Source organism: Rhizophagus irregularis, chromosome 7, assembly GCF_026210795.1.
Source record: "Rhizophagus irregularis chromosome 7, complete sequence".
NCBI classification, from domain to species: Eukaryota; Fungi; Glomeromycota; class Glomeromycetes; order Glomerales; family Glomeraceae; genus Rhizophagus; species Rhizophagus irregularis.
Genome location: NC_089435.1, coordinates 5,187,147 through 5,197,007, shown reverse-complemented (window position 1 = coordinate 5,197,007; position 9,861 = coordinate 5,187,147). Strand labels below are relative to the sequence as shown.

The following is a 9,861-nucleotide window of genomic DNA, read 5'->3' as shown; positions in this document are numbered from 1 at the left end:
AATAATAATTGACTACGCATATATTTTTTATATTTTAATATCCCCCCATATATTTTAATATCCCATTTATTTTAATAAAGGAGATAATTTTCAAATCAATAAATAAATACATGTTCAGGTAAAATATATTTGATCATTATGTAGTTGGCCACTTTATTTTGTGTAAATGTAAAATATTACGATTGTAATAAATAAGAATGATTATTTTAGAAACTTGAATTACCAGATATGATAAGTTACGTAGCGTAATATAAGTTATTGAATTTATTACAGAATATTTTGACCGTAATGCTTCAAAATAGCCCTGTTTATTTCCGGTCGATCGCATTTTTCAGCATACAATGCAACCATTTTCTGAACTTTTAGCCCGTTTTGAATACCAAAAACAACCAACCAAAATTAGATAATTTCTGTTTACGTGATATTTAAGAAAAAGACATAAGTTATAATTTCCTTTTTAATCCTAACAAAATCAGTTACAGGAAATACATATCAATATAAGGAGTTTGAACTAAATTTCAATCTAAAGCAGTTCAATTTGCGATCGAAAATAAAAAAATTTTATTGGATAATTTTTGTACAACAAAATCCGACTGAAAAATGCATCCAACCGGAAATGAACAGGGCTAATATTTACGATCACGTATTATTACGGAATATTTTGACCGTAATACTTCAGAACATTTACGATCACGTATTATTTTGATCGTAATGCTTTAGAACAATTGCAATATCGTAATTCTACGGAATATTTTGACCGTAATGCTTCGGAACATTTTCGATCACGAATTATTTCGGAATATTTCGATCATAATGCTTCGGAACATTTACGATATCGTAATTCTACGGAATATTTCAATCGTAATGCTTTGGAACATTTACGATCACGAATTATTTCAGAATATTTTGATCGTAATGCTTCGGAACATTTTCGATCATGTAATTCTACGGAATATTTTGATCATAATGCTTCAGAACATTTATGATATCGTAATTCTATGGAATATTTCGATTGTAATGCTTTGGAACATTTTCGATCACGTAATTCTATGGAATACTTCGATCGTAATGCTTCGGAACATTTATGATCACGAATTATTTTGGAATATTTTGATCGTAATATTTCGGAATATTTTCGATTACGTAATTCTACGGAATACTTTGATCGTAATGCTTCGGAACATTTACGATCACGAATTATTTTGGAATATTTCGATCGTAATGCTTCAGAATATTTTTGATCACGTAATTCTACGGAATATTTCGATCATAATGCTTCGGAACATTTTCGATCACGTATTATTACGGAATATTTCGATCGTAATGCTTCGGAACATTTTCGATCACGTATTATTACGGAATATTTTGACCGTAATGCTTCGAAACATTTACGATCACGTATTATTTCGGAATATTTTGATCGTAAAATTATGTAGATTTACGGAAATCTGTAAATCTACGGAACATTATGCCGTAAATATACGTAATTTTACGAAAATCCGTAAACTTACAGAACATTATGCCGTGTTTAAATTCCTGATGTTGTTTAAAATTATTACTAAATTTCACTCAATTGTCCGAAATTATTGCAAAATTTCACTAAATTGTCTCCGAAAATGTAGTGTTTATACTGTTTACACTCAATTGTCCGAAATCAGTAAAACATTTTCACTCAATTGTCCAAAATTATCCTAAATTTCACTAAATTATCAAAAGTTTAGCCAACATTTACCGAAAAAATGCAAAATTCACCACAATTTTCTACAATTTGTATTACGTTTGCACAACATTACTGAAAAATTCACCTAAATTTTCAACAATTTATATAACATTACTAAAAATACACTACAATTTACCACAATTTGCATTACGTTTACATAAAATTACTAAAAATTTGACTAAATTCACCACAATTTGCATTACGTTTACATAACATTACTAAAAATTTGACTAAATTCACCACAATTTGCATTACGTTTACATAAAATTACTAAAAATTTAACTAAATTCACCACAATTTGCACTTCGTTTACATATCATCACTAAAAATTTAACTAAATTCACCACAATTTGCATTACGTTTACATAAAATTACTAAAAATTTAACTAAATTCACCACAATTTGCACTTCGTTTACATATCATTACTAAAATTTAACTAAATTCACCACAATTTGCATTACATTTGCATAAAATTACTAAAAATTTGCCTAAAATTCACCACAATTTACATTACGTTTGCATAAAATTACTAAAAATTTAACTAAATTCACCACAATTTGCACTTCGTTTGCATATCATTACTAAAGATTTGCCTAAAATTTCCCACAATTTAATGATAATTTACTGAAAAATTTCTCAACATTTGAATTAGGAATTCTGTAGGAATACTGCCATTTTGACAAAATTTGCCAAATTGTAAGTCCTCCATTATTCCAAAATTGTAACACAATTTACCCCAATTTACCGGGATAATTCTCAATTTGCCAGAAAAATTCCAGGCAAATTTTGCGATAATGACATCTGTTCGACCTGTGAGAAGCATAGCTCACATATCTTTGAAGGTATAGAAAAGAAAAAGAAAGCTGTCATAGTCATCTACACCAACTTCTTGGAGTTCGTCAGTAAAAGTTTTCTTGAGATTATTTAAATACTTGTATGTAGCAGGTTCTATTTCTTCAAGGATTTGAGCGACCCAGTTATGCTAGTAAAACGAAGAATTTGCAGCATTTTTTCCAGTAAAGTATAGAATGTCTCATTGTTAAAGAGGCTAAGGAGTGTTTTAATATCCTCAAAAGTAATATTTGTTGCAGTAGAGGCCATATTTTTTATATTTTTCTTCAAAATATTATTGCTGAAATTTCATAAAAAAATGGTCTATGCGATCGGTAGAAAAAGTTCTTTCAAAAAAAAAAAAACATTTTATAAACAGTTGAAAAATAAGGTTAATAGTAGAAAAAAGCAAAAGGTCAATCATGTTGATTAGTTTTTTTTTTGTTATATATACAATAATAATAATAATAATCATAATAATAATAATAAATTGGTTGTATATATATGACTTATACAGTATATAAAAGTCACATGATTTCATAAAAATTTTTTTTTTTTATTCAACCTCCTTCTCTTCCTGAATTTTTATAAACAACTAATGTAAAACAGATAATCAAATTAGTTTAGCCTAAGTTATTTAATTACAATTAAATTATTTTGATTATAATTAAGTTGTTTTATAATTAAAAAAAATGTATGTTATACTAGAGGATACCAGTATTTTATTTCAAAATACATGATTTGTACACTAATTTCGTAATACTGATCATTGTATAATATTATAATTTAGACTTTTTGATTTATAATATATACAATAAACTCTTTTTATATTTGAATAAAACTTTTTTTATGTAAAAACTATTTTTCTTTTTATTTAAAATGTAAACTTTTTGACAAATATTCTTTCTTATTTAATAAATATACTTAAACACAATTTCATGAACTTTTCTTGAATGTGAAAATTTTACTTAAACACAATTTCATAAACTTTACCCAAACGTGAAATTTCACTTGAATACAATTTCATGAACAACTTTTTCCAAATGTGAAAATTTAATAATCTTTATACATGGTAAGTGAGAATTGTGTTGGCTATAGAATTGCTTAAGGTTAGAGTTAGATGTATTGGTTAGAAAATTACTTAGAGTTAGATTAGAGTTAAGATTAGGGTTAGAGTTAATTAGGGCTAAAGTTAAGATTAAGATATATTGGTTATGTGATTATTTAGGGTTAAGATTAGGTATGTTTGCTATAGGATTATATACTAATTATTTACGCTTTGATTTTTTTAGATGTTTGAAAAGATCAACAATCTTGACTTTAAAAATCCATCAGTTGATTTACCATTTAAAGATGAGATTAATTTATTTGAATGTAATGGTTTTAAAGATAAAGTTGAAGATAGTCCTTTAAAAGAATTGTATAGTAGATATTTGGCAAACTTTTATTTTATTGGACATACTTGAATGATGTTTAAAATGATATGCAACTCAAATGGGATTTAAAATAAAAATCATTTGTGTTGAAAAGAAGATGATGTATATGCTTGAAAAACTTACAAATGTTATCATAGAAGTAAGTATGAATTTAAAAAAAGGCTTAATCCTACAGAAAATCAAGAGTGAGAATCAGTTTGTGTAGAATGTGATTTTATATTAAATGCTTCATATTGAAAATGTTTAAATTTAGTTTTTATTAACAAATTTGTTAAAAAACATAATTATATATTAAATAGTCAAGAATTACTTCATCAATTTGTTTCATCTTTGTGTAAAATACCTGTTGATGTAAAAGAAGAGGTTCATTTTTTAGTTCAAATTTGTCAGTTAGGTACTACAATTTTAAACCAAATTTTAAGAAAAAAATTTCCAAATTAAGAAATTTATCATTAAGATCTTTATAATATGATACACAAATTCAAAACTGATGTGTAATTTTATATAAACATCTTATGAAATTACAACAGGAGGATTCTGATTGGTATTTAATATTGATTTTGAAGGTATAAAAGTTAAAAAAGAAAAACAAGCAGCAACTAAATGTGGCATATGCAAATTTTGGTATTATGAGCCAAAATTGTCCTTTAAAGAACAATAAAGATGGCGATATAGCCGATACTTATTTTAATCAAGAAAATTTAATGGTTGAATCAAACATATAATTAGTACAATCTAAAATTTATGTTTCATTATTTTTTCATTTGTTACTTTATCAATTTGCATTTTTATTTTTTATTAAGAAGTTTGTAAATAAAAAGTGTTTGTAAAGAAAATTTTTAAGTAAGAATTTGAATATTTTAAAAAATAAAAAGCGTTTGTAAAGAAAATTTTTAATCAGAAATTGAATATTTTAAAAATCAGAGTTTAAATTTGGGGAAGAATACAGAATTCCGCTTACTTCTAATAAAGAAAAATTTCAAATTTACTAGTAATTTTATCTTACTCCAATTCTTAATATTATTGGTTAATTGATTTAAAATGAATAAAATCATAATAATGCAGTGTAATATTTTCTTTTTTAGATATAATTTATCTATTTATAGTAGCAGGATCATTAAAATTTTTTTTTTAATGATTTCACCTTAGAATTACAGTGACCTTTATTATAAGTAAGCGGAGTCTTAAAGATACTGGTATTTCCTGATATAAAATAAAAATTTTCTTATAATTAAATAACCTAATCTAATTCAATTATATTTAAATAATATAATTATATTATTTAGGCACAATTAGCAGATTATAAATAAGATAATAGAAGGAATTTTTTTCATTATTATAATAAATAAAAAGCTGATTTTTTTTAAAAAAATTTTAAACTTTTGTTATTAAAAAGAATTTATTTAAAGAAAATTGCTAATTATAACCGCAGGTGATATCACCTCCAGTATATCACATAATTGAATTATTATTGATATGACATATACAATAAAATTTATTTATAATATCTAATAAAGTAAATTAATTATTTACATATAATATAACATCAATTTTTATCACTAAGAATCTTGCAATTTCGTAATAAAACCTCTACAGTTTTGTAATTTTTTCAGAGTGCTATCATTTATATTAACACTTTGATTTTCTTTGTTTTCCTTATTATTTTTTATGGTTCTCTTTCACTTTGATACAGTTTTAGTAGACGTTCATACTGGTATAAATAAATGATGAACTGTGAATGTATTGGTAATAATTCAAGCTTAATTTGCCAAATTTCTACAATAGAATCTAATAGCATATTTTCAATTAAATTTTTAAGTAGAATTAGTTTAATTTCATAATTATATTTCCAGAATCCATTTTTGCAAGTTGAACCATCAATTAAAAATTAAAATAAATAAATAAATAAATAAAGTTAGAAATAATAAACATGCTAAGTCTAACCTTAATTCCAAACCCTAATCTTAACTTTAATTCTATATTCTAATTCCATACAATTTTACACTCTAATTATTCTAACCTTAACTAATTCTAATCCTAATCCACACCTTAACCCTAATTTCACACTTTAATCCTAATTCTAACTAAATCCTACACTTTAATCCTAACCCTAATCCAACATCCTAATCTTAATACCATGTTATTAAATAATCAATTACTCTATACCTGTTTTATATATTTTTAAAGCATTATAAAAAAGAAAAATTTGTTTCATTTGGTTTTGAACTGTTGAAAGTAAGGTTGCTTGCCGAAACCTAGGGGTTTAGGCAAGATGGCGTTTCGCCAAAAAGCGAAATTCTGCCAAAACTATATTAAAGTTATATTAAAAAACTGGCGAAACTTTGGAGAATGGTGAAACTGCCGAAACTTATTATAAATGCCGAAACTGCCGAAACTCTGCCGAAACTATAATAAATCTATAGTAAAATTTTGACGAAACTAATCATAGGATTTTGAAGAGGTTTAGACAAGCAACCTTAGTTGAAAGTATATATGATGTTAAAAAATTCTTTTGCAAATATTATTAATCTTTTCAAAAAATCGGAATGGCTATGCCACTAGATTCATGTAATATTCAAGTTTTATTTTTTTTATAAGAAAAACCTTCTTGAAGAATATAAATATTAAGGTGGATTTCTAATTTTTCCTATAACTGAAATTGCATACCAGGACATAATGTAATTTCTACATTAGTAATTTAGTATCATAATATTCACCTTCGTTACTATTTAATATAGAATTATCTTTATCACTTTCAACTATAGGATTATGGTTTTTATACTCCATTGTATATATAATATAGTAAAAGAAAAGAAGAACAACTAAAACGAAAGAAATGTAGGAATTAGTATAAATAATCTAATTTTGATTAACTATTAAAAATGATGTCATATTATATTGATCATGTGATTTTGGTTAGGTAATAATCACCTGTGGTTATACTTAGTTAATTTACTTAGTTAATTTTTTATTTAAATATCATAATAAATATCATTATCATTTGTATATATAAAAAAAAAATACTTAATAAATATAAATTTATACTTTTGAATTATGATTTATATATTAATAAACTACTATTTTAATTTACTTAAAATTATTATAATTTTTTGTTTTAATAAATAATATAGCAAAAGTAAAAACAATAATTTTTATATTAAAAATTCATTTATTTACAATGAAATTAATTAATCATTGTAAATTATATATAAAATAATATAAAATACTAGAATAATAAGAAAGTAAGGAAAGGTATTATTATTCTTTTACACTGTATTAATGAAATTATAATATACAGTAAAAGGAGTTTCTGTAAAAAAATCTATAATTAAATAACTTAACAATAATTTAAACATATAAGTTAAAAACAATAAATTATAATTTTTCTTTCATAAAGATTTGTGAATTGTACAAGTTTTCTTTGCATTCTAAATATGGTTTAAAGGTAAAGAAAATGACATATTAGTCAGTTAATTTAAGAAAACCAACCATTTTTTATTATAAAATTGACACAAACCTTTATTTCAATATTATTTAATTATTTAAATCTACAGTTACTTGTACAGGTAACCAAGTTTGGTCCAACATCTCTTCATTTTTTATTGATTTGCTATATCTTTTCCCATATTTCTCTACAATTTTAACAAATATTGATTTACTAAAACAATTAAATGCAAAATGATTTATAGATCCAGGACACATATCTAAGAATTCTTCCCATGTTTCATGACTAAATTTTAATCCGTCTAATTCTATTCTTTTTAATGTGGATGGTAAAGCAGTTCCTAATTCAACTAAAGACTTTTTTACTTCAAATAATTTCCATTTTTTTGGTATTTTTAATTCAACAAGATTTGTACAAGATCTAAATAATGTAATTAACTGTTGCATTTCGGAGTCTCTTTCGATTGTAACACTTAAATTAAGTAAATTTGGACAAAATGTTGCAATTGTTTCCATTATATCAGCATATAATGATAAATTAACATTTAATCCTATATTTATTAGGGATTCCCTGGAATTTTGTATAATAGCCTTAATTTCTGTTGTTGGAGGGTCTGAAACTGCTTCAGTATCAATTATAAAAGTTTGTAATTTTTCAAAACTGGCCTCTGCTAATGGTTTCATCAATTTTGTACTTAAATGTTGACATTGTTCAAGTTTTAATGTTTGTAAATTACGACATTCTGCTAAACCACGAAATAATTTTGTGTAATCCTCATTTCTAGGAAAAATACACCTTATTAATTCCATATATTTTAAAGTTCTTGCTTGTTTTCTTAGTGACGATAAAATTTCAAGAATTTCACTTGACCAGTTTGTAAGTGTAAACTTAATTAACCTTCTTTGAGCCTTAATAAATTCTGCCAGCATTTCAGGTGATGTTTCTGCAGATTCATGAATACTAAGTATTTCAATGTCTTTGCATATTTCAGCCATGCTAAGTAAGATACGATTCTTCATAAATTGACCTCCACATAAGAATTCTCGAAGATCTGATAATGAAACGCATGCTCCAGGATAACATGGCCAAGATAAACAATCAACTTCGTCATCTTTAGGATTATATTCAAAATATCTTATGTCTAATGATAATCGATCTAATCTTGCATATCCTGCTGTAAAAATTCTCCCTAACTCCGTAACGATTCTATTTGTTAAAGCTATTTGCCTCCTTTTGAATTCCGAACAAAATGGCTCAAGTAAAGTTTTGGTTCTCAACCACATTCTAACAGCTTTATATACCTTCTTAAAATCTACATATTTCAGATACGATAAATAATTCAAAGCTGGTCTATCAGATGATAAATGTGATAATCCATTTGGAACCGATGTTAATAAAGACTTTTTTTTTTCGTCAGAGAAGAATAAGAAATATACACTAACAAGTTCAGAAGATGCCATTATAGAAGAAATATCAAATGGTCGTTTCCATAAGATAAAAGCAGCACTCTCGCACCATGTTTTATTAACAAGAAGACAAGAATGTAATGATTTTACATCATCATCTGCAAAAAAGGAAAAGATTTCACCCAAAGTTTCAGGCGGTAAATAAGGAGAGTAATGAACTTCTTTTGATTTATTTACGTCGGTTGTTCTTTTGAAGGGGTGTTGATCGGTCATTACGGATGACGTACTAAGTAACAGTAAAAGATAGTAATATTAAAGAATTATCGGAAAATCAGGGGATATTTTACATATACATACCACGTGCAATTTTTATCTTTAATAAAGATCACCACAACTTTGGACAAATTATCAATGACACAATTTTCATTTGAAAATTATGTCCGTAAACAAAATGAATTTGGGACTAGAAATTAAAATGAATACTAAAATGGAAATAATTAAATAAATAAGACAACGATAAAGATGAAAATAATCATAAAAGCTCAGTTATGAACTATTACGAAAAAAAAATTGAAAAGAATTCCGATAATAATGAAATAATTAAGATAAAAGAAAGGAAATGAAGATATTTTTTTGCAATTTCAATGAATGTGTTGAAGTCGGAACAACTCGAAGTATTAACATTTAATTTTTTGAAAAAGCCTGTTTTAATTATTTAATACTGCGGAAAAGAAACAGGTTTAAACAACACAAATATTTTGATTCTTTTTCTACGACATTATAAGAGAAACCCCAAGAGATGGTCTTTACACAGCCTTTTCCCATCTCGGATTCTATGTGAAACGAAATAAAGTTACATCAAATTCAAATTTGGTCAGGATGCTGATTAACATGCGCCTATGAACTTCTAAAAAAATTAAGCTGCGTAACTTGTATTTAATAATGATTGACATCATTTTCCAATCACAAGGTTATCCGCACGTGCCTAATAGTTAATGCATCTTCGATCGGATAAATTTCAT

At 25.4% G+C, this 9,861-nt stretch overlaps 2 protein-coding genes across 2 annotated transcripts; both read right to left on the bottom strand.

Moving 5' to 3' along the window:
- Window positions 1–7,522: 7,522 nt before the first annotated feature.
- Window positions 7,523–8,716, bottom strand: OCT59_027886 (uncharacterized protein; the record flags this gene model as incomplete). The annotated part of the gene is made up of 1 exon (XM_066137288.1): window positions 7,523–8,716. One exon carries the CDS (start codon window positions 8,714–8,716, stop codon window positions 7,523–7,525), a length of 1,194 nt encoding a protein of 397 aa, XP_065993691.1.
- A 22-nt stretch (window positions 8,717–8,738) lies between these two features.
- Window positions 8,739–9,795, bottom strand: OCT59_027885 (uncharacterized protein; the record flags this gene model as incomplete). The annotated part of the gene is made up of 5 exons (XM_066137287.1): window positions 8,739–8,783; window positions 8,876–9,125; window positions 9,197–9,233; window positions 9,650–9,672; window positions 9,770–9,795. The coding sequence occupies 5 exons, from the start codon at window positions 9,793–9,795 to the stop codon at window positions 8,739–8,741; spliced, it is 381 nt and encodes a 126-aa protein (XP_065993690.1).
- Window positions 9,796–9,861: the final 66 nt, after the last annotated feature.